At 36.5% G+C, this 25,829-nt stretch overlaps 1 protein-coding gene across 15 annotated transcripts in view; it reads left to right on the top strand.

The window, feature by feature from the left end:
* DTNA (dystrobrevin alpha) overlaps positions 1 to 25,829 on the top strand; it is a 1,617,970-nt gene that overhangs the window by 1,463,664 nt on the left and 128,477 nt on the right. For all 15 annotated transcript variants that reach the window (XM_044066623.1, XM_044066631.1, XM_044066627.1 and 12 more), the window contains one exon: positions 16,082 to 16,171. In XM_044066623.1, coding sequence (XP_043922558.1) covers positions 16,082 to 16,171 — 90 coding nt within the window. The remainder of the gene's footprint in view (positions 1 to 16,081; positions 16,172 to 25,829) is intronic.

Below are 25,829 nucleotides of genomic sequence, written 5' to 3'. Positions count from 1 at the left end.
CTCATAAAAATGGATGGGTAAAAAGCCTTTTATGGTTTCTGTCTTAAAAGAAAGCTGTGCCTTTAAATTTTTATGGCTATTGTACTTGAATGTTTTTTATTGGTAGATATTCAACTGATTGCTTTTTAAATATTTGAGATGCTGCTGATTTCTTGTATGGTCTGAAGAAGTGATTTTATTGCGAAAGCGCTCACCTGTGTTTGAATAAAAGTCTATTTGGATTTTACACTGCTCTTTGCCATCTGCTTTTTATTGGTTTGTTGTGGTGCTGTGTTCTTCATTTTTGTTCATTTTTGTTCATACTACTTGGTTTGAGGTTGAGCACAGCTTTACAGTCAGCAGGACTAGTTTTACAATATATATATAAATAATGTTACACAAAAATATGTACACACACATTCATATAAAATGTCTAAGATATATTTATTTGTTTTTATAGTTATATTATTTCTTAGGACTTTACACTTTGAATATATTTTGAATGAATATATTTTGAATGCATATTTATGAATTTTATATGTTAATAAGATGAGTCACCAGGTTTTAATGATTTAATGATGTAATTCACTATTTAAGGGGAAATTTTGGAGGGAAAAAGTTAGATTCTGATGAAATCCCTGCTTGAGAGGGAAGAAAGCGCTCAATCATCTGTTTTTAAGGATTTTACAATAAAGGAAATACTTTGAATCCAGTTTGCAGTAACAGTGCTTTGTTTCGAGTGTTTTGTGGACTAGTAGCACTGGTTGGCTTCTTTTTTACTTATTATTGGTGGACTTGTGGAGCCAGACAGCAGTATGGATTCCTTTGAGGGTATGCCAGCTTTATTTTCCCCTATTCACCGAGAGGAATTGGATAGAGTTCACTCGGAACTCGCTATCGTTAAAGGAGAGCTCACTAGGTTGATAGAGCTCATTTCTCAACCAGAAAGTCAAAATGCAGCGTTTCATGCTAAAAGGAAACGCTGTTCGTCCCCTAAGAGTGACGCCATTGATTTGGAGACGAACAACGAACAGACGAGGAACGAAAAAAACGAGGAAGACTTTGTACAACGAATTTCGGACACTTACATCGCTTCTAAATGTCCTCAAGGAGCAGAAGGGGGCCCCAATGCGAATGGAGAGATAGCGGAGGCTATGAGAATGGGGGCGAGACCTAAATTGAAGGATTATAAAGCACAACAGCAGGATAATGGTTACAATGGGTTTGATGGAAATGGCAGAGATTCTTGTAGATGCAAAATGGACACTAAAATAATTGGCAAACATGTGAGTAATGTAGAGACAATTACAACAGCTAATAGTAATACTACTGGACAGAATAAGAAATTTGCCTGTCTGTCGGGCAAGCAGTTTACATTTTCGGACAATGTTGTGATGAGTAACAAATATGCTGATATAGGAGATTTTAATGATGTGAATGAAGGAAATGTAAAACAAATGATTTTTACTTTTGAAACTAAAATGTTACAAATTAAAAAATTACAGCTAGAGAATGTATATTTGTCCCAATGCATGGCAAAAAAGATTGTACCTAGAGGACTAAGAATCTATAAATTTCCTTTCGGTTTAGAATATGATGACAAACTGATAGCAGAATTTACTGAAATGTTTAATAGACATGGTTTGGAAATGTTGGGTAAAATTATTAAAAACAATGACACAAAATTGAGTCAACTTATAGAAAAAGCTGAAATATTGAATAGAAAAATTACTACTGATCTTTTATTTTCAGAGTATGAAAATTTATATTATAGAAAAATGGATAATATAGATTTTAAATGTAATAAATTGTATGAAATTAAGTGTAAAAAAATGCACAGGGACTTGACAGAGTATAAAAACCATAGAGCATATATATTGAATAATAACAAAAACAAAAAAAGTAATAAAGGACAAGATATTGAATATTATAGAGGAAAGTTTAAAGAACTTAAAGAAAATAGAAGTTATGGAAGGAAACACAACACTGAAAGATATGATGAAGATGTATGTGAACCACAAACTTTTCAATACCAACAGGAATGGGACGTGGGGCTACAGGAGGTAAGGAAATACCCACAAGGGTGGAAGAATCAAGGAAACAGGAACAAAAGGGAGGAATGGTAGGGAATATTGTTCAAGATGGAGTGAGACATACACTGTTAGGATATCATATTTACAATTTTGCAGGAGTTGAGCTGTCTAAGGAACATTTCTCTCTCTGTATGAAAGGTTTGAAATTTGTTCCAGCTAGACAGTTTGATTATACACAAACTATTATTGAATTAAAAATGTTTTAAGGAAGCTTAATTTAGCATATATGTTTGAAGGACAAAAATATTTAATAAAGAGAAGCTAAAGTATGAACCCAAGAATAAGAGTGTTTTAACCGCCCTAGATCCAATTTTATTTAGCTTGGAAAAAGCAATAATGGAAGATATATATAAACTCAAAGGTAGAGAACAAAACATGTTTAAAAATAAAAATTTGACTAAAGAAGAAAATGAAATATTAAAATGTTTGAGAGAGGACAAGAGTATCAGAGTGATGCGTCCTGACAAAGGAGGTGGTATGGTGTTCTACGACAGCTTAGAATATTCCCACAAAATAGTTGAAATGTTAAATGATTCATTGACTTACACGTCAGCTTCCTTAAATTAGATCAATATTAGTAATAAAAAAATAGATTTTTATTTAGAAGAATACATACTGGAGGAAAGAATTTCAAATGATTTATACAATTTTTTAAAAGTTAAGAAACCCCTAGTAGCTACAATGTTTGGAATACCTAAGACACATAAAGGAATAGAAAACTTGAAATTTAGACCTATTGTGTCAGGTCGAGGGTCCAAAACATACCCCTTTGGGATGCTGATAGATAAATGGTTAAAAAATCAAGTTATTAATGCAGACCACATGATTAGGGACTCTTGGGATTTTTTAGGTAGGATAAACAAAGATTTGTGGGATAAAGTTATAACTTTCATTACTATTGATATAATAGATTTATATACATCTATTCCAAAAAAAAGAAGGTCTGGAATGGTTCTCTGAGAGTTTAAATAAGCACACAAAACTTATAAGTAATAAAATTGAATTAATTATGGAATTTATGGAGATTGTTTTAGACCATAATTTCATATTTTTTGAAGGAGAATATTTCAGGCAACACAAAGGGGTGGCTATGGGGGCGTCTTGTGCCCCCATTTATGCAAACCTTGTGTTATTGGACTGGGAACATAATGTTGTGTTTAAAAGTGATTTTTTTCAATATATGAAATTATATGTTAGATTCTTGGATGATATCTTTATTTTGTGGAAAGGTCCGAAGACTAAGATTCAAGAAATGATTAAGTATTTTAATGACAGTACAGAATTTTTAAGATTCACCTACAAATATAAAGACAATGGTACAAACTATCTAGATATAAATATTGAAAAGGAAAATGGGTCATTTAAATCTAAGGTTTATAGAAAACCACATTTTAGTAACTCATACCTACATTATTCGAGTAATCACCCAACAAAACAAAAAAAATAGTATTTTGAAAGGCCAGCTCATTAGGATAGCAAGAATGACATCTAATGAGGAAGATATTGATGAAGAACTGGCAATAGTAGCTAGATTATTTAAGGAAAGAGGGTACCCCACTAAAAACATTAATGACTATGTTAATTTTGTAAGGGAAGAATGGGGAAAGAAATACAAACCTCTTTTAGGGAACCCACACAATATGGGTGAAGAAACAAACAAAGGACCTGAAGACAATAAGGATTTTGAAAAATCTATGGTCATTCCTTTTGGAAATAAAACATATGAGGTGGAGAAAATTATGAATGACAATTGGGTTATGTTGAGAAATAATTTGAAGCTATGGACTGTAGTGGGTAATAAACCAAATTTTGTTTATAAAGTTGGACCCAATTTGAAAAAATGTTTTGAAAGTGAATTTAAGAATAAAAATAATAATAAGTATGGCACCTCAAAATGTGGGCGTTGCTCCCAGTGCCAATATATTTACACCAGGGAGAGTATTACACTAAACAACATTCTAAGGACAGACATAAAGTTTGAAAAAGGTAATTGTCAAACTATAGGTGTGATTTATTTGGTGCTGTGTAAAACCTGCCCTAGTTTTTATGTCAGTAAGACAGAAAGGCATTTAAAGGACAGGATTTATGGGCACACTTACCAAATACTTAATAAAAATCTAAACAATGCTTTATGTAAACATTCCACAAACTGCTCTGTTTTTTTAGGTTTTGAATTTGCCATCTTAGAGAAGGTATTAAAGAACCCCAGAGGGGGTAATTATAGAAGTTACATAGAAGAGAGGGAGCTAAGATGGCAAATTATGTTACAAGCAAGTCAAGTCCCTGGGCTGAATGAAGTTATTTCTATTAAGCCCTTGTTATACAAAAAAGTGGAGTTAATGAAATAATGTTACACAAAAATATGTACACACACATTCATATAAAATGTCTAAGATATATTTATTTGTTTTTATAGTTATATTATTTCTTAGGACTTTACACTTTGAATATATTTTGAATGAATATATTTTGAATGCATATTTATGAATTTTATATGTTAATAAGATGAGTCACCAGGTTTTAATGATTTAATGATGTAATTCACTATTTAAGGGGAAATTTTGGAGGGAAAAAGTTAGATTCTGATGAAATCCCTGCTTGAGAGGGAAGAAAGTGCTCAATCATCTGTTTTTAAGGATTTTACAATAAAGGAAATACTTTGAATCCAGTTTGCAGTAACAGTGCTTTGTTTCGAGTGTTTTGTGGACTAGTAGCACTGGTTGGCTTCTTTTTTAGTTAATTATAGCTACTATTTCTAATGAATATACTGGAGTTTTTTATAAATAGATCTTTATAAATAACTTTCCTATGCAGTTAGCAAGTGTTTAGTATAGGTTTATACATTTATAGGAAATGCTTATGATTAATGGTAATAACTGTAAGGATACTCAAACACCATACTAAATCCTAGCAAATATATGTATGACTAATTTTGATTAAACCATAATTACGTTGCATTCAGTATGTTGATTTCCTTATTGTATCCTAGATATTATTTATATTTCAGATGTCATGTTTTCAGTTATTATAAAGTACTGTATTGTACTATATTAGCACTTTATGACAGGGAAAGAGCTCAGTGATATCTGACTTGTGATAACACAACAAACAAGTTATGAGTTTCAGTATTACCCTATTACAATGGTAGATATTTACAGCTATCTCTATCTTAATTTTGTCTTTGAGTCATTCACTGTTAAGACCTGCTATCCATAGTAAGTTTTAAATAAATAATGTTTTTTTACTAATTTGTGTCATTCTAACTGATGCCAGTTTATTATTATTGATTTTAAGTCAGTTATTTAAACATCTGCCTTCTGTGTGGAGTCTGCATGTCCTCCCCGCGGTTGGGTGGGCATTCAAAAGACATGCGTAAATGGGCATGCCTTCGTTGAAGGTTGAACGTCGAGCTGGCACCTCGGCGTTCGTGAAAATCTACTGCCAATCATTAGCGGACCGGAGTTCCGCTGTGGCGACCCCTAACCGGGAAAAAGCCGAAAGACAACAACAACAACATTTAAACATCTGCTATTCCAAAAGTTTAGGAGTTAATTAAGGACAAATATGTCTTATGGAATATTTCTAAAAATCTATGTTAACATCTTTTGGAAATGGCACACACTCACTATGTGCTAACACCCAATTCTCATGAAGTTTTTATTTAGTGAGAGTTTGTCATGATAGGATTTATTCAGAGGGCAAGTAAATACAAATGCTAAAAGATTCTTTGATTTGTTCTGCCATTTTGAAGTTTTTATTAGAACTAATACAGATGACATGCTTAGGTATTTTGGGTAATCATTTAGATTGTTAATAAAGCTAATGTTTCCTTAGTCTATTCAACACTAAATTCAGATTATATATATCCTAATATGTCTCTTGCTTCATTAGTGAATAATTACTGTATACATGTTTAATATTTCTAATAATATTGTATGTAACTCATCTCTAAAACCTAACTGAAATTAATATCTGATTAGTTGTTTATCACTACTATTTTTCTCTTAATTTATAATATATTCTCCATGTTTTACTTTGTTTTCATGGGCTCGAACCAACGAAGGTTGATGGTTGGGATAGGTAGTCTAGCAGATTTAGTTTTGTTTGCTAGACTAGGAATGCATCTCATTCCATGTATAGGGTGTATTAAAGTTTATATCAGAGTGAAATATGCAAATTTTTTGTTATTTAACTGTTTTTCGAGTTTTGAGATGCCTGACACAATTGTTTTACTTTTATCTTTCATGGGGAAAGTTATTTGGATTGAGGATAAATAGAAATACAACAATTGATATTCTATTGTCTATTCAGGAAGAGTATTATGTATACAGGATTCTATTAATGCAAGTTCCTTTATTATTTGTTATTTTTAAAGAATTTTGATATGGATTTAACTTTGATATCCTTAAATACTAATGGCTTAAACAACCCATATAAGAGAGACAACCTACTACTAAACAAGGCTCAAGTAGTTTTTCCTCCAAGAGACACACTTTAAAATAAATGACACATTTATGTGGGACCCTAAGGAATACACAATACTTGCTCAATCTTCTTATAAAAATAAGACCAGAGGAGTAACAATTCTATGGAAAAAGACTTTCTTAAATCCCTAAATCATTTACAAACATGTAGACAATGATGGACTCATGGCCTTAGTTATACTTAAGTTTAATAATAGAATTTGGACCCTGGTTAATTTATTCTGGTTCCTAGGTATGGGGGTTGAACTAGCTAAGAAACACTTAGACTTTATTACAACTACTTCTAAAGGTAATATTATACTAGGAGGTGATTTCAATTGTATCAGAGATATTGCAGAAACTACCAGTAGGAAATCTCCTAGACTATTGTCCTCAGCCAAACAGTTAAAAAAATGGACAGAAATGTTTAAATTAAAAGATACCTTTAATGCTTTGGGACCAAATTCTTTACTATTCTCACACCAGGACTATAGACATGGTACCCAAACTAGAATAAATAAAATGTATATCTCACAAGATCTTTATTCTAAAATCTTGCATTTTTCAATACGACCTTGTCCCTTTTCAGATCATAATTCCCTGTTGTTAACAATACACTTGGAATTCAATCAATTAGTTATTACTTCAAGGATTCCTTCATATATCACAAAAATTAAAGACTTTAAATCTTGGATAACTTCTGAACTTCAGCTTTTCATAGAGATTAATTATAAACCTGAAGCAAACACAATTATGGTTTGGGATTCTCTTAAGGCCTATCTATATGGTAAAACCATTAGCTGGTACAAAAATAAAATTAAAGAATGGGACTCAAAGTTACAGCAACCCCAAAATCAAATATTATTTCTTAAATCTAATAAAAACTTAATTGCTACAGATAATAAAAAGAAAATAGAAGAAGCAAATAAGGAATACAATGAAATATTATCCCATAAAACTAATTTAGCTGTGGAAAAACTGAAATTAAATTCTTATGCTACCTCTCCTAAGCATCTTCATAACCTATCTATGAAAGTTAAGATACAATCAAAAATTAATAACATTGATAGTATCTTTCATGAAGGGAAAAGGAAAAAAGTGTCGGACATAGGGGACATTATGGAGACTTTTAATTATCATTATGCAGAGCATCATAAAGATAAAATAAGTACAAATGAATGTGAAAAGTTAGAGAATATAGTTCCCATCATAACAAGAATTCCTGAGGAACTTAAGTTAAATCTACAAAAAACTATTTCTCAAAAGGAAATTATAGATGGGATTAAAAGAAGTAAGTCTAATAAAGCACCTGGAATAGATGGCTTAATTATCAAAATTTGTAGATTGTTCCCTTCTTATATAATCCCTGTCCTACATAAAACCTTTCTTGAAGTTCAAATATTAGCAAATATCCCTCCTTGGAGATATTCTCTAATTTCCCCTGTATTAAAAGAGAATAAGGACCCTAATCATTGCAACTCATATAGACCAATTTCTTTGTTGAATAATGATTATAAACTATTTATGTCAATTATGGTCAATAGATTGAAAATACCCATATCTAAAATAATTAATGAAGACCAAGCTGGTTTCATACATAACAGGCATACACAGGATAATATTAAAAGAGTATTAACTCTGAAAGATTACCTCAATAGAGGAAACCATGAAGCATTGATAATAGGTCTAGATATTTAAAAGGCCTTTGACTCCTTAAATTGGGGTTATTTATTTAAAATCTTAAAAATATTTGATTCCCCCCTTTTTATAACAATGATAAAGAAATTCTATGAAAATAATCTAGCATGTATCAAATTATGTCTATTTACTTCTAAAGCAATCCAAATCACTAGAGGGACTAGAGAAGGATGTCCCATGTCCCCTATCCTATTTGCTCTGGCCATAGAAATACTTGCCATTTTAATACGTAATAACACAAAGATAAGAGGTATAAATATATATGACCAATATATTTCTAAAATAATGATGTTTGCTGATGATGTCTTACTTACCTTACCCAACTCTAAGGAAGTGTTAGGTGAAGTGGATATAGTAACAACAAATTTCAAAAAAATCTCAGGACTCTCCTTCAACAAATCTAAATCAAAATATTTATTATTAAATAAAAAAAAGAACATACAGGTTCCAGTTAATAGTATTATTGGAAACCAAGTTTCAACTCTAGACTATTTAGAAATAGTCCTAGGCAAAAATATAGATGAAACCTTACAGCTTAACTATGCTAAAGCCATAGACTTAATCAAGACATTAATAAGCAAATGGAATAATTTGTTTATAACATTTGATGATAGGTTACAACTGATAAAAATGGATTGAAAACCAACAAGCTTTGAACGCACAAAGTATATTGTCAACCTATGGCCTATCCCCTAATGACTGGTTGATTCTTCAGAGTGTCACAGCATACACTAAGGATCTATGTAGAATAATACATAACTCATCCTTCAAAACCGTACCAAAAATTATAAACTGGATTTTTGGAATTCTATATAATAATATCAATGTTAAGAATGAATTATCATATTTATATAACATGTTAATTGTCTATAAGACAGCTCCTAAAGATTCTTACTGGCAATACCTAACTAAAGGGTTTCAAGTATCATTATCAATGGAAGATAAAACAAACATTTTATTTTCAGTTAAACTAACTTCTCATTCACAATTCTGCAGGGTTTTTCAGTGGAAATTTCTACACAGATTTTTTTTGACACCTGAGAAACTCTCAAAAATGAACCTTTCAAACAGCAAGTTATGTTGGAGATGTCATCTGTCCACTAATGCTGACTGGTCTCATACTTTTTATGACTGTACTAATATTAAACCATATTGGAATGAGATTAACAAATTTGTTCAATCTATCTATACTGATATATTTGTTTTGACAAAGTCCTTAATTTTATTGAATGCTGTTAATAGTAATAATATGAGGAAAGATGACCTGTATGTGTTGTGGACAATGTTAGCAATAGCCAGAAAATGTATAACTAGATGATGGAACTCTAATGTAGCACCCACAATGAAGTAATTCCTATCATCACTGAAAAAATGCATACTAATGGAGAAAAGAACTAAAGAGTTAAGAACTTTTCTTAAGCCACTGGTTAATAGTCTGTGGAGGAAAGTTTTGAATTTGATTGATACCCTACAGATGGAACCAAACTCTTCCTATCATAGTTTATATATTAACTTATTATTTAACTACAAATGTTTTTATCTGAATCCGTTTTGTCAGGCTGAATGTAAATGCTGTAAATAGTTATTGAATGTTATGAATGTATTAAATTATTGTATTTCATCAAAATAAAAATTATTTGAGTAAAAAAAAAAGAATTAGCAATGGCGGAGCTTCCAAGGTCTAAGTTACAGTAGGAGCTGGCAGCTTAAAACCTACCAGGTTTAAAAGCACAGCAAGAATTGCAGGTGGGTGGGAAAAGTCCAAAAATCCATGCAGTCAAACAGCAGTTTAAAACTCAGAGCTCTTGTAGCTAGAGAGAAATGTAGGTGAATACCTTAAATAAGAAAACTGTTTCTCAGCTCCTCCCACTAATTATGTAGATCTTATTCCTATTCTGTACTGAATGCAAAAGGATTGTTTCCTAACTGACCCTAGCCAACAACTTTTAATATTCCAAGAAAAAAAAAACCTTTGCAGTAAAACAAAATTTACAATACATCAAGCTGCAGTATTATCTTCATCTTCTTTCAGCTGTTCCCATTAGGGGTCGCCACAGCGGATCATCTGTTTCCATTTCTTCCTGTCCGCTGCATCTTGCTCTGTCACACCATCCACCTGCATGTCCTCTCTCACCACATCCATAAACCTTATCTTAGGCCTTCCTCTTTTCCTGTTACCTGGTAGCTTCATCCTTAGCATCTTTTTCCCAATATACTCTGCATCCCTCCTCACCACATATCCAAACCAACATAATCTTGCCTCTCTGGCTTTGTCTCCAAACCTTCCAACCTGGGCTGACCCTCTAATATACTCATTCCTAATTCTGTCCACCCTCGTCACACCCAGTGCAAATCTTAACATCTTTAACTCTGCCACATCCAGCTCAAACTCCTGCCTTTTTGTCAATGCCACTGTCTCCAACCCATATAACATAGCTGTTCTCACTACCCTCTTGTAGACCTTCCCTTTCACTCTTACTGGTACTCGTCTGTCACAAATCACTCCTGACACTCTTCTCCATCCACTCCATCCTGTTGTACTCTCTTCTTCACCTCTCTTCCACACTCACCGTTACTCTGAACTATTGATCCCAAGTATTTAAACTCATCCACCTTCACCACCTCTACTCCTTGCATCCTCACCATTCCTCTATCCTCCCTCTCATTCACACACATATATTCTGTCTTAGTCCTGCTGACCTTCATTCCTCTTCTCTCTAGAGCATATCTCCATCCCTCCAGGGTCTCCTCCACCAGTTCCCTACTCTCACTACAGATCACAATGCCATCTGCAAACATCATAGTCCACGGGGACTCCTGTCTGATCTCGTCTGTCAATATGTCCATCACCATTGCAAATAAGAAAGGGCTCAGAGCTGATCCTTGATGTAACCCCACCCCCACCTTAAAAGCATCCATCACTCCCACTGCAGACCTCACCACTGTTACACTACCCTCGTACATATCCTGTACCACTCTTACATACTTCTCTGACACTCCTGACTTCCTCATACAATACCACAACTCCTCTCTAGGCACCCTGTCATATGCTTTCCTCTAAGTCTACAAAAACACAATGCAACTCCTTCTGACCTTCTCTGTACTTCTCCATCAACACTCTCAGCGCAAACATCGCATCTGTACTGCTCTTTCCCAGCATGAAACCATACTGCTGATCACTAATCATCATGTCCCTTCTTAACCTAGCTTCCACTACTCTTTCCCACAACTTCATGCTGTGACTGATCAATGTAATCCCTCTGTAGTTACTACAGCTCTGCACATCACCCTTATTCTTAAAAATCGGTACCAAAACACTTTTTCTCCATTCCTCAGGCATCCTCTCACTTTCCAAGATTTCATTAAACAATCTGGTTAAAAACTCCACTGCCATTTCACCTAAACACCTCCATGCTTCCATGGGTATGTCATCTGGACCAACAGCCTTTCCATTCTTCATCCTCCTCATAGCTATCCTTACTTCCTCCTTGCTAATCCATTGTACTTCATGATTCACTATCCCCACATCATCCAACCTTCTCTCCCTCTCATTCTCTTCACTCATCAACCCCTCAAAGTACTCTTTCCATCTCCTCAACACACTCTCCTCGCTTGTGAGTATGTTTCCCACATTTTCCTTTATCACCTTTACCTGCTGCACATCTTTCCTAACTTGGTCTAGCCAATCGGTACAGGTCCTTTTCTCCCTCCTTAGTGTCCAACCTTTCATACAACTCTTCATATGCCTTATCCTTAGCCTTCGCCACCTCTGTCTTTGCCATGCACCTCATCTCCTTATACTCCTGTCTACTTTCTTCATCTCTCTGACAATCCCACTTCTTCTTTGCCACCCTCTTTCTCTGTATACTCTCCTGTACTTCCTCATGCCACCACCATGTCTCCTTGTCGTCCTTCCTCTGTCCAGATATCATACCAAGCACCTTTCTAGCCGTCTCCCTTACTAGCTCTGCTGTAGTTACCCAGCTATTTGTAACTCTTCACTGCCACCCAGTGCCTGTCTTAACTCATCCCTGAACTCCACCTCACAAATACCCTTTTTCAATTTCCACCATTTGATCCTTGGTGCTGCCCTCACACTCCTCCTCCTCTTCTTGATCACCAACGTCATCCTACAAACCACCATCCTATGCTGCCTAACTACACTTTCCCCGGTCACCACTTTACAGTCTCCAATCTCCTTCAAACTAGCCCTCCTACATAAGATATAATCCAACTGTGTGCATCTTCCTCCACTCTTGTATGTCACCCTATGCTCCTCCCTCTTGTTAAAATACGTATTCACCACAGCCATATCCATCCTTTTCGCAAAATCCACTGCCATCTGACCATCTGCATTCCTTTGTTTAACACCATACCTACCTATCACTTCCTCATCCCCTCTGTTCCCTTCACCAACATACCCATTGAAATCTGCTCCAGTCACCACTCTCACCCTTGGGTACATTCATCACCACTTCATCCAACTCAGTCCAAAATGTTTCTTTCTCATCCATCGCACACCCAACTTGTGGAGCATATGCACATCAAGCTGCAGTATAATAAGACCAAAATCAAAAGGTGATGGAAATATCTATACCTTAAATGCAGAAAATCTAGAAAAATCAGTGCAGTCAAGCAGCAGTTTTAAATTCATATCTGCTGTAAATTAAATGATGAGGCAATTGGACAGTCTGGAGATATGGTCATATATGTGCCATCTCCAGTAGGAAGATCTGAAGTGCAACAAATTCACTTAGGTTGTAGTGCACTCCACTAATGCAAATTAGGGGTTAAGTAATAACTGAAGTAAAGCAATAATTCTAAGAGTTCTAATACTGGATATGAATCAACTCGGCAATGTTAAACATAAAAATGTTAAGAGGATATGAGCTGTATATGGAAGGGTTATGCAGCATAACATATCCATTATTATTTTGTAAAGCCAGTCAGGCAATGGCAACAGAGTTGTGCACAATTCTAGATACCTCACTTGCAGACAAAATATCATGTGAACTGAATGTGTACAAGGGAGGATGACCATAGTGGTTCATGGAATGCTAGAAAAGTCTGCTGGGAGCAGACTAAGAAACCTCATGTGTATTATTTTCAAAAAACAAATAAACAAATAAATGGTGTACCTCTGGGATGTTTACTAAAATGGAATATGATAAGGACGATATGAAAAAAATCAGGAAGGCAGAGAATTTGAAGTTATGTTAGAAATGAATGTATTTTTTCATATCTGGATGGTGTTATTCTAAAGCATTCTTCTTTTGGAAGTACTTAAATCTACACTGAGAAATTACTATGTATTAGTACCTACATAGCAGGTTATTGTATTAGAATGATAACATAGCTACTGCAATATTCTTTATAAATATACTCCATGGATGGTGTAATGTACAACGGTAGTTAACAGATCTGTCTTCACAGATATGTGTAAACTAGGCACTTGGCTTAATGACTCATCCTTATAAATAAACTTGAAAAACTAAGCATGGATGCAAATACCTTAACACAGGAACACATGAAGAATACTAGGGAAGTGATCATGATGACTGTAATATGCCTAGACATATACACCTGTAACAGACACACTTAACAGTTTGTGTCTCTTTTCAAGCACTTAATAGTGATCATCTCTCAAATCGAACAGGGCTGTACACGATATATAATAAACATAAAATAGGTCTTTTTTTGCCTTTAATGGTTTGCAGCTTTCCGCATTTCATCAGAACCATTCCTGATACATAAGTCAATAACATTTCCTCATTAAGCTTTCTTGGTTTAGCCCTGAACTGGAGCTGGTGACTGGCGGCCTCTCATCCAGTGGAAGTTAGGCACCACTGGCAAGTGGGTGTGCCTCAGGCAGAGGACCTTTTGAAAAGGATTTCCACAAGTCCTTCATTGTAGTGCTTTCAAGTAAAATAAAGTGAGGCATACAACACAATAGAAACAGAGAGAGTCAAAGATACATTTTTTGCACCTGTGGTAAAATGAGGCCTCTGCTGGGATCACCGTTGCACTGCCCATGTCTGTCCTTCCCCCCCAGAAAGTATTCCCTCTTCTCCTTTTCCAGTCTTACTGTCTGACCACACATATCCATTTTTGAACAAAGCTTGAACTCCTGCTTGCAAATTCAGTACTGTCAAACTGTCTGCAGAAATAACTGATAATAGTTACACACAATGATGAGTGATTACGTATTCTGCCTTTATCTGCTAGACGGATAGGGCCTGAAATTTCAGAAAAGGTGAGCAGTCGTAAAATTAAATTACTGAGGTTTTGTCCTTAGTTTTAAGAAAAGAAAATGCAAGTTACACTACAGCTCAAAAATAATAGCTGTCTCCTCTTACTGTAATACAGTAATACAGCTGTCTGTTCCATCCAACTCTCTGATGTATCTCTGGCTGCTTTAAAAGTCACAGGAGGGTGTTATGATAGCACACGGTTTTATTTCCCGCTTCCACATTATGCCAACAACCTACTATGCACAGGTGGGGCATCTGTCAATCATATGGCTACCATGATGGAGGATTCTGTGACCTTTCACCTGTATATATCTCTGGCTGGGGTGAAGAGAAGATGATTCATTGCTGTACTAATGACCCCCGAGGATAATACATGGAGAAGCTCAGTGTATATGGATGTAATAAAAAGAAGTGAGCCAACCCTGCATGCATGCTAGGTGTGCAAAAGTGTTCACTTCCAGAAACAAAGAAGGAATAGGAGTAAACAATTTAAATCTTAAAAAAAAAACTGTTAGGCTGCAGTTAAACAGGATCACCTCTGCCTGACTTTATTTTTTCCCCTTGTAAGAACAAATAGGAACACTATTACCGGGACACCCATCTGGGTTGATGCACCAGGGAGAATGAAAAGATGGTAGTGACAAGATGAAAATAAGTATAGCTCCTTATTTTACAGTTAGGGTAAGGCTGAGTTATGTAACAGGTTTTAGTCATGCTCTGTTTGCAGAAGAGATGGTGCACATGTTCATTTAAATGTGTAGGAAAGATGTGCACGCCATCTCTTGACTATCATTTCATACATAATGTAAGCCATAGCAAGGTGTTTTAGTATGTATGTGGTTATATACTTCCATACATAAATACATGCATATATTTATGTACACATTTTTGTTTACTGGTCACTCTTCATTCCAGCCCAGGTAAAATGGCAGAATTCTGCAGTGTGTGATATTCAAATTCCTTGATGCTGTTGCTCCATGGATTTTGTAGTAGTAGAAAATCGATGCATCTAAGATCTTGCTGGGTAGATACTGTATGCATATATTTAGCCCATGACCTTGCACTGAGCATGTATGTAAAATAGGAAACCTGAAAAAACCTAATTCAGCACTACCTACTTTCTACTGTACTCCATCAGTGTATTTAAATATGTTCTGTCTTATGCCATATGAGACCAAACATTAACAGTGTAACTGGACAGGTGTGTTAAGTTTGCTTGGTGCATAAGGATCTTTTAAGAGGCACAAAGCTGGGTTTCTTTAGAAAAGTGTATTATATTTCCTCTACTTCTGACCACCATGGCATTTATTGTCACATCCCAGTTTTATTATAATAGTACTTTCAAATGTTATGATCAGACACTGTACTCCATCCAGGAAAGTTATAATAAATTTAGAAAATATAATAGTCATGTTGAAAAAAAATTTGTAACACCTAACTGGTCTTTTGATACCAGAGCCAAATGTTTCCATTAAATTATTGTGCTTTAGAATCCCCAGACACCAGGTCAGCACTTCTAATTTTCACCTTTGTTTGGAAGCGGTAGATTTTCACAATGTTTTGTGACTAAATGTGCATGTGTTTTGTTTTGCTGCAGGCTCCAAACGAAATCTACGGAATGACCTGCTGGTGGCAGCAGACTCCATCACAAATACGATGTCATCTCTGGTAAAGGAGCTGAAATCTGGTAAGAGACTAAAGAAAACTTAAAAGCCAGTGAATGGTCTTGTACTCTTGACACCTTCACATTTGCAGTGATACCCTGTGAGACCTGAGATGTGTAAGCACAGAATTCAGTAACATCTGTACGCCACACTGGTATGAGTAATTTCAGTTATGTAGTAACTCAGCAGCCCAGTTTTAAGTGCTAATGTCCGCATGCAGGAACAGATTTATAACATACTGCCGCTGCAGCTGAGTGCTGGACATTATGGTACATTGTCTGGTAATTTTCTCCTTCCGATTTGTCCCTCTTCTATGAATTGCTGTTTGCATGTGCACGTGTGCAAGGGTGTAAATAACATGATCCTTTGAAATCGCTTAACAGCATTCAGTTTTGTTATTCATTTGTTAGAGGCATTTTACCACGGTTATCTGCCCTTCAGCTCCCTTACACTATTTATGGACCTGTGAATGCACAAGGCCAGGACAGATTTGTGTTGATCCACTGAAGAAAACGTTCAGTGAGTGTAAATGTTCTGAAAATAACTTGCTGAAAACCATTTTCTGTAAACATGAAACTATTTTGTTTTGTGGAGGAAAGGTCCCCTGCTCCTCAAGTTTGAAGGGAGGACATCTCAGATATCCCCAGAGCTTATATGTATAAATATATGTATGTGTGTGTGTGTGTGTGTGTGTGTGTGTGTGTGTGTGTGTGTGTGTGTGTGTGTGTGTGTGTGTGTGTGTGTGTAGATATATATATATATATATATATATATATATATATATATCTATAGCAACTACACTCTCCCCATGCTTGCATATATGACATGGACAATCACACAGAAGTGAGGTAAAGGGCAAACTCAAATGGCAGAGAATGTGGCTTTCAGGGAATTTACTTTGTAGCTTCCACACATGATGAAATAGTGTTCGAACATCTGACATGCTCCTGACTTGGTATTACTTTGAAATGTGAACCATAGCATTGTACAGTATTGTATAGCTTATGTATTGACTTTATCATAAGGACAAAGCAGTAATGAGTCTGGCGGTCAGTATTCCAGAAGGATGGTTCGGGGCAGAAAAAGTAGAAGATGAAGTGGAAAAGGAGAATAAACAGATTTACAATACCTGCCACTACATGTAGTGCAAACGATGGTGCAAGGCTTATAAATTGCAGTAGGAGTTGTGCAATAATATGAGAAAGACTATAGTAATGAAGATCTGCATGTTGCTTTAGTAAATATTAGGAAGGTACCTGCTTCCAAAAACATTTGTGGAGGAGACAGTTGGCACAGGTCTTAAGCCAAAATTGGAGATAAAAAAAGGAGAGTATGAGATATTGGTTTTAAATTCTGAAACTCATAAGTGTGAGTTCCAGAATAGAGAGACCGAATGCAAAACATGGGGAGTTACATATAAGTTTGAGATTGCTGTGTCTTGGAGTATTTTATTTTTTCTGAAGTATGATTGTCTTGAAATTAGTATCAGTGGTTTGGGAGTGCAGAACCCCCCCCCCCCCCCCCCACACACACACACACACACACACACACACACTGGAGGTAAAGGGGGCTTACACCCCTGCAAAAATAACTTTAAAGGTGATCCTTGATTGTTGACATTTGCTGTTTCCTTTATTTTCAGTGATTTTCCTTCAAAATTCAGGGGCTTGCAGTTACATGTCTTAGAATTACAACAGGAAACCAGTGTATGGAGAAACACTTGAAAGCTAACAGCAATGAGAGAACCAGAGAACTTGAGATGAGGGAATCAGTAGCTAATACTTATCCTTTCACAGTGTGGTTTGTATTTCTTGAAGCATGCTAGCAGTGGAGAAGCAAGGATAAAAGTCTATCACTTTAAAACAAAGCAAAAACAATATAAAAAGGTGGCTCACTAGTAAGATTTCTACTTTAGAGCTCCAGGGTTAGTGGATCAGTCCCATCTTCCAGTTACTGTCTTTGCAGAGTTTTCATGTGCTCTTCATGAGAGTTCTCAGTTAATGTTGCTCTTCCAGTCTCCCTAAAGCATGCAGGTTGCTTAGGTAAACTAAACAGTCTACAGATGTGTGTTTCTCCTTTGTACTTTTTTTTTAGCTCAGTTTGGCTCATTTGATTGTAATCTTAGTTTAAATTAACCTGTGTCTGAAGTGATTTTAGTGTAAGTTTTAATGCTTTAATGTTTTAGATTGTAATGTATTCTTCTTCTTTCAGCTTTTCCCGGTTAGGGGTCGCCACAGCGGATCATCTGTCCACTTATGATTGGCAGTGGAGTTTTACAGTGTCAAATTGCCAGCCCGGTGCCCAACCTTCCACAGAAGGCACACACACTCACACCTAGGGCCAATTTAGAGAGTCCAATCCACCTATTGCATGTCTTTGGGATGTGGGAGGAAACCGGAGCACCCGGAGGAAACCCATGTGACTGCAGGGAGGACATGCAGACTCTGCACAGAAGGCACCCCAGCAGAGAATTGAACTAGAGAACCTCTTGCTGTGAGGTGGCAACGCTAACCTCTGCACCACCGTGGCCTTTTTAAAAGTTGTCTGTGTTTGGTTGGCTCTGTGTTCTAAAGTTCCAAAATTCTGATAGTATAGAAGTGGAGTGATAGTTTCTGGGAATACGTCACTGCATTCCTAATAGCTTAGAAGTGAATATGTTATTTCATGTTTTTTTCCTATTGTTGTTACTGCCTAGTGGTTTTTCTTAGTGAATCTTTGCTGATCCTTCTTTAATCGTCCTGTTTGAAACTGTTGAGTGGCTACATTTTGCTGTGAGGTATTAAGGAAGTACAAGGAAATAATGAACTGAATGTTATAGTGCCTGGCTGCTGCTGTTGCTCTACAGCATAATGTTCATAGTTTCATAGATTAGTACTAGGCTAACTGCCCTTATGGACCATTTTAAGCCTAGCCACTTATCCCATGTGAGAATCAAACCCTGCATCTTGTGTGTGTAAGGCAACCACCTTAACCATTATGCCAACCTCCCACTGTCCCCAATGTCTGCTAAATATTACATCATTGGACTGAGAAGAGACCATCTCCAAGTCCAAATTACCATGGGTAAGACCCCCACCTTCTGATCATCGTCAGTTACAGGTCCCCTCCCATAAACCAAAATGCCCACACAACTTATTTAGAACTACTTGGGACAATTATGGAACAACCTAACACCCTAGCCATGGGTGACTTCAACTATCCTTCCATTAATTGGGAAACTTATACAAGCCCAAACTCACTTGCACAAAAGTTCCTGGACTTTGTTAACTCAAATGGCCTGGAACAAATAGTGCACCACCCCACAAGGGGCTCCAATATTCTAGACATGGTCCTCATCAATATGAGGGACAGATGCAGTGCCTCAAGTGCAGGGGCCACACTGGTTAAATATGACCATAAATCAGTCATTTCTGAAGTAGCAATAGCCCGACAACTCCCTAAAGGAGAAGTCGGGTTAAAAAACTTCACCAAAGCTAACTATACCCTCCTAAGGAAAGGTATAATTGACTTCCAAGCTCCAATTTCCACAGATGGAATTGACAGCTATACTAAGGTATACACTGATGCCGTGTATAAACATCTACACATATGTATAGACACAGCCGTGCCGGATAGGATTTTAAAGTAAGATGCTCAAGAAAAACCAAACCAATTATACTATAAGCAAAAAAAACTGCTGTCTAAAAATACAAAAGTGAGATCCCAGAACTAGAAGAGCACCTTCCTCAGCCTAAACAAGCTAATAAGATAACTTGTAAAATCTTCAAAGAGCAAAATTTAGCAACCAATGCCAAGGATAACCATAAGGCTTTCTTCATCTACGTCCATACCCTAAAAGGTAGGACTCAGATGTGCACTGAGCTAATTGTCAATGGCATCACACATACTGACCCTGCGGAAATTGCAAACCTGATAGCCGACAGGTTTAGTGAAAATTTCACACCCCCTATCACCAGCAGCCATACCACAAGTCATGTCTTCATCATCTCCTCTTCCTCCCTGCATCTCCAAAGAGCAAGTCATCAATGCTCTCTACAAGGCTAAGAACACAGCCTCCATGGGACCAGATAGCTGTTCTAAAACAAGAGCTAGCTACTCCATTAGCCACTCTATTCAACCACAACCTGAGTACTAGCTTTGTCCCCACTGAATGGAAAATAGTGACCGTTATCCCCCTTCATAATATATATATATATATATGGGTGTACTTTTCTTTATTGAAATTTCACAATCTTGAAAAAGAAAAGTAAAACCCCACTTCAGCGAAAGTGGACTACATCGAAAGTGCACTTTTGCGAAAGCTGATTCACTGAATCGGGGGAAAAAAAATACTGTAAACACTGTTTTTGCAGGGAGGCAAGCCCCCCTGCAGCCCCCACACTCCCCCTACTTAAATATACTAACTCCGAAATCACACTACAGTGGGGAAAAGGATATATTTCCTTATCCCCCACTGTAACATGCTTCAGCAAATCATCTTTCGCAAAAGTGCACTTCCAATGTAGTGTACATTCATTTAAGTGGGTTCATCCTTCTGTTTCTCGATAAACTGTTTTCAACAAACAGGAGGAGACCCATATATATGTTTACACTATCTCTATTTGTATATAATTATTATTGTTAGTATTGTTACTGTTTTGGAGATTTTCTCCCTGGGCCTCTGCTGAAAATAGGCTTCTGTCCCAGTCGGACATTACCCGGTTAACAAATGAAATAAAGAAATAAAATAAATAAAACTGGTGGTGAAAATTCATAAATTTGGAGCTAAGATGAGCTTTTGTTTTGCATGCTCTGACTAGGTTTGCCAGGTAGGGATTACAGTTTCCAAGCACTGCTATGTGCTGAAATATAATGAGGATCAAGATCCCCCATAATTTATGTGGGTACCTCAAGTATCATACTGCCATCTCTGACTAGTGAGCATGATCTGTTCACCCTAATAAGTTGTTTGGGGCAGTGTTATGTAAAGCTAGGTCAATTAGGAATAAGATGGGTATTGCATCTACAAGCCACATATGTCAACCTGACTTTTTTCACAGAGACCTGGCTGGATGAATGCTCAGGGTGTTACCTTGGTTTCTGTGCCCTGCCAAGTTACTGTATTATTCTTAATCCCAGGCAAAAATGGTTAGATGAAAGAGTTGCTGTCTGATTTTTATTTGGACCGGAGTTGACGAAGGAAGAGGCTGGAGAGTCTAGCTCCTCTGACTTTGTCCTTAGAAAAAGTGAGTGAATTGCAGATTCTTCCTCATGTACCATGCATCAGATTATGTGGAGGTTTTCCGCAAGAGTTATTGTATCTCCTAATTGGCCTACTTTATAAATCCCATGCAAGATTAGCCCTGAAGTATTGTAATGGCTGGGTTGATAACAGCTGGTATTTCATTGTGGAGCTATTTGGTTTAATGGAAAGATTTGGTTTCAGTTATTTTTTTCCACTGCAACCCATAAATTTGAACATTTATTTTATTTAATCTTACAACTTGTTCTTGATATCGGAGATTTGTGGTAGAACCTCTCTTGGTCTGACCATTACCTGTCTAATTTTAGTCTTGGCCTTCCATCTTCTCTGTCTTCTGGTCAAATATAGAGGTCTTACAGCAGTAAATTCTGTCACTGTTTTGATTCCCTGCCCAGTTCTTTTTTTAAGCACCTTTACGGAATTATCACTTGTGACACAGACAAACTTTTATTTATATAAAAATAATCAGACCATATTAATAAGTTCTCATTTACAAACATGCATCACATATATTGCTATATATCCTATAATCTAGGCAATATTACATGAATGTGTCAGTTCCTGCCTTCTCTTAAACCCCATTCCTCCTTCTCCTCTATGACTTTTTTGTTCTCTCTGTCAATTCTTGATCATCTCCTTGAGGGGAAACAGTGCAGACAATCCAGATGCACCAGTTGCATCATTGTAATAGAGCTGTAATCACTGCAGTGGATGAGGATGTCGCATACATTATGCATTCTAGAGATGTGGTTCAGCATGAACTGTGGTTTGACCATGAAATGTGCCCAATGTACAGGCTAGGGTTGAGGTTGGAGCAAAGATATGGGATAAGATGAGCCTTCTTCTGGACACACTCATTTTGAATGAACATTAGACTTTGTGCCAGAAGCATATCTCTTAAGAAAAGACCATCTTTGTGTTTAAAGAGGTCTCTGCTTCAATACATTGTACAACTGCACTTTTTCAGACAATCAACAGGCTTTTTCTACTGTTGATTCTGAGGAAAGTACATGATTTTTGCAAGCAAGATAGCAGCATGACTTTATGCAGAGCCTGATTTGCCAGTCCAACATGATGCATTTGTATGTATAGTATGTATGGCTAATCACCACAGGGGTAGACAAATATAATCTTTAAATATGGTTTATGTAGAAGTAATAATTCCTTTGGTAGTGTTTCCCATGAAATGCTGGTGGGAAGTGGGGCCCCAGATAATGTCATAACAGAGAAACTGTCTTGACATAGTTGAAGTAAAGGCTGTCAAGTAGGGGAAAACTGTCAGCAGGCAAGTCATTAAACAGCATAGTGGCTCAAGGTTTGATACCTGACTGATAGTTTTCTACAAAATCAAAATGGCATGCAAGTACGGCAACTGTGCATGGCCAATAAAGTAAACTCTAAAAGGAAAAAATGGCCAGCACCAAACAGCAGTGTAAAAATCCTTTATTTAGGAAATGTTGCAATACCAGCAAAGCACACCAGCATACAGGTTTTGGCAAAGCCTTCTTCAGTGCTGGTTACACCTCTACACAGTACCCTTCATTTCTTTGCATATAAACCCCCTCCAATAAAACAATTAATACATATCATTGAGGCCTGGTGAAAACAATGCCCCAAGTTTAAGAATCCAATTATGCTCCTTTTTATCCAGCAAACTATGTCACCCCATTTTATTACAATTGCTAATATTTATTCAGTCGATTATTGTAAATCAATATTTAGCTGTAGAATATACAATCACATGTTTATATAAAGCATTAGACATATGTTTATTTCATACATCACTTAAATGTTCATAAATCCGAGATTTGAATTGTCTCGAAGTTTGTCCCACATAAAATGCTTTACAAGAACATTCCACCAGATATATAACCCATTCCAAAACACAATTAGCAAAGCACCAAATATCAAAAGCATTTTAAAGCATGACATTGTTCACCAGTAAAATTGTTATTATTCTTCCTATAAGAGAAATTAAAATGTAAATATCTTAACATTTGCTGTTGAAAAACCAACACATGCTTATTCATCGGGCGGGGTGGAGGGTTTAAATACAAATTGTTTTTCATTCATTGCAACATTCCCAAAATACAATAGCAAATTTAATTTCCTACAAAACTGTAACACATTCTTCACTAATGTTTCCTCAGACACTGCATATGTCAGCACAAACCCAGTCCCTTGTTCAGCACCTCTATTTCAGCAACAGTCAGTTTAACAGATGAAACATTATGGACAATAGATTCAAAATTTATTTCGGCATTATCAGCTGAAATAGTGCTTCCAGTGTTCCTCCATCTCTTTGCATGTTTTTGTCCAGCTCTCTGGTTCTTCTTAAAGGGTATTTCGTTTTTGGTATAGGTGACTTGCCAAGCTTATCCTTATCCCAATTTCAATATAGATTCTTCTGCTGAAGATTCCAAGTGACCTCCAGATTGTTTCAATATAGATCTGAGTATTTTTTTATTCTTACATCACTCTTCACTCAGACTGTTATCTCCAGATGGTATATTACGCCATCAAGCAAACTTAACAGTCTTATGAACAGAAAAGGCTTTACCCTGCATGTAATATATATAACCAGCACTGAAGAAGGCTTTGCTGAAACTGGTATGCTGGTGTGGTTTGTTGGTGTTGCAACATTTCCTAAATAAAGAATTTTTACACTTCTGTTTGTTGCTGGCCATTTCTTTTTCTTTTGTGACTGATAGTTTTCACATAATTTGTATCAGATATCACATAGGGTCCAGATAACAAGACCTTTCTGAACAACTGTGACAAGAACACTGACTGAGCAGTAGTAGAGATATAAGTATATTCACTTACAAAACCAAGTGTGACTGGTACGACTGTTTTACAAGTAGCAACTGCGACCTAATGCAAGGCTGCTCAATTTGGTGTGGTGGGAAGAACATATATATTTTGAGGACAGGTCATAAACCAGAGAGGGGCGATCATAAGACTGAATAGTGCAGTGGACTGATTGATGCGGTAGTGTACAGCTTATTCTTCTGTTACAGGCCATTTGAATGCCACACCAACAGTATTTCATATAGTTAACAGAGGAGTGTTATGAAAACGCCATACTTTCACAGACCATGGTGTAGACATACATATGGAAGAGAAAGGAAAAGAGCGAGGAGGCAAATATGGGGGGCAGCTTGAAGGATTGTTCAGGACATATTGTTGTGCTATCTATATCTACAAAAAAGTTCAAAGTTTTCCAGTAAAGAAAAAAAATTAAAAAGAAAGCACACAACATAAGCAAGAAAAAAATGCAACCAGGGCTGCCAGAGTTGGCCTGTGCCATGTCAGATTGTTTGTGTGCCCTCCTAGGATCATGGATTTCACATCAGTGTTTTTTTTTTTTGGCTGTCAAATTTAGTCAGTTGTACAGAAGAGTTTGTCTTCAACAACATCCTTATCTAAACATAAAAATGTTAGTGATGTGTAGTATTTAACACAGTGTAGTCATTTAATGTATCCTTCATCCACATTAGTAGAATATCTGGATGCAAGTCTGTTGTGTTAAGGAGTCCTTCCATTCAGAGGATTTTTCTTTAAGCACTGCTAAAGCTTTGCTGGGGAAATAAATTCCATTACTTATGTGGTTGTGTACAGCATTAGTTTTGCTGGAAATCTTAAATAGAATTTGTATTCTGTTAATCACAACTTCACCACTTCAAGATTCCATTAAATGCATTTGTTGCCACTGAATCATGAGAGTGACATCTCAAAACATCTAAAAAAAAAACAGTTTCTTCCTCATATACTTAGTATTTATCCTAGAGGATTATGATTGGGTCTTCAACTATAACACGTTTATCATATTTTTGAGGCATGGACATCTAAAATTCACCTTGAGAGTGAGTGAAACAAAGCTTGACTGAGTTGAATCTTTTCTTTTCTTTTTTATATTGTTTTGGTGCCCACCTGCCTGCTAACAATCAGCTCCCCATGATCCACTGCCCTATTAATTCCTCACAGGATGAGAGTTGTTCCCAGCCCCTTTGCTCCCCATGATGTTACAGGTGATTAAAGAGCCATCATTCTGGTAGTCATTTGGGCATTTCTGTTATGCAGCCCTAAATCTACCCCTGGTTGTGATATAAGCTTTCATGTCACTACTGAAGAACCACCTTTATCTCTCTGTAGCCTGTTCAAAGGGAGACTGGCTTAAGCCACTCCTTTGGAGTGCCATGTCATCACAGGAGGAGGAACCACCTAAGCCCTCCCTCCAGGCAAGTTCGTCAATGTAAGTGGCACATCTGTCACCCACCTCATCTGCATCTTCCAGCTTTCTGAGCTGCTAATCAATCTTGGGTCACCTGGGTGCCAGTCAAGGCTTTATCACTGTGCATCACAGAGCTAGGGATTTGAGAGGTCAAACTGTGCATCCTTGTTCTTTAGAACTGTGCTTAATTTATAATTTCATTATG

Source organism: Protopterus annectens, chromosome 3.part1, assembly GCF_019279795.1.
Source record: "Protopterus annectens isolate FY-2018-M chromosome 3.part1, PAN1.0, whole genome shotgun sequence".
Classification (NCBI taxonomy): Eukaryota; Metazoa; Chordata; order Ceratodontiformes; family Protopteridae; genus Protopterus; species Protopterus annectens.
Note: the sequence above shows the minus strand (reverse complement) of the source record. Positions and strands in the feature narration are given on the sequence as shown.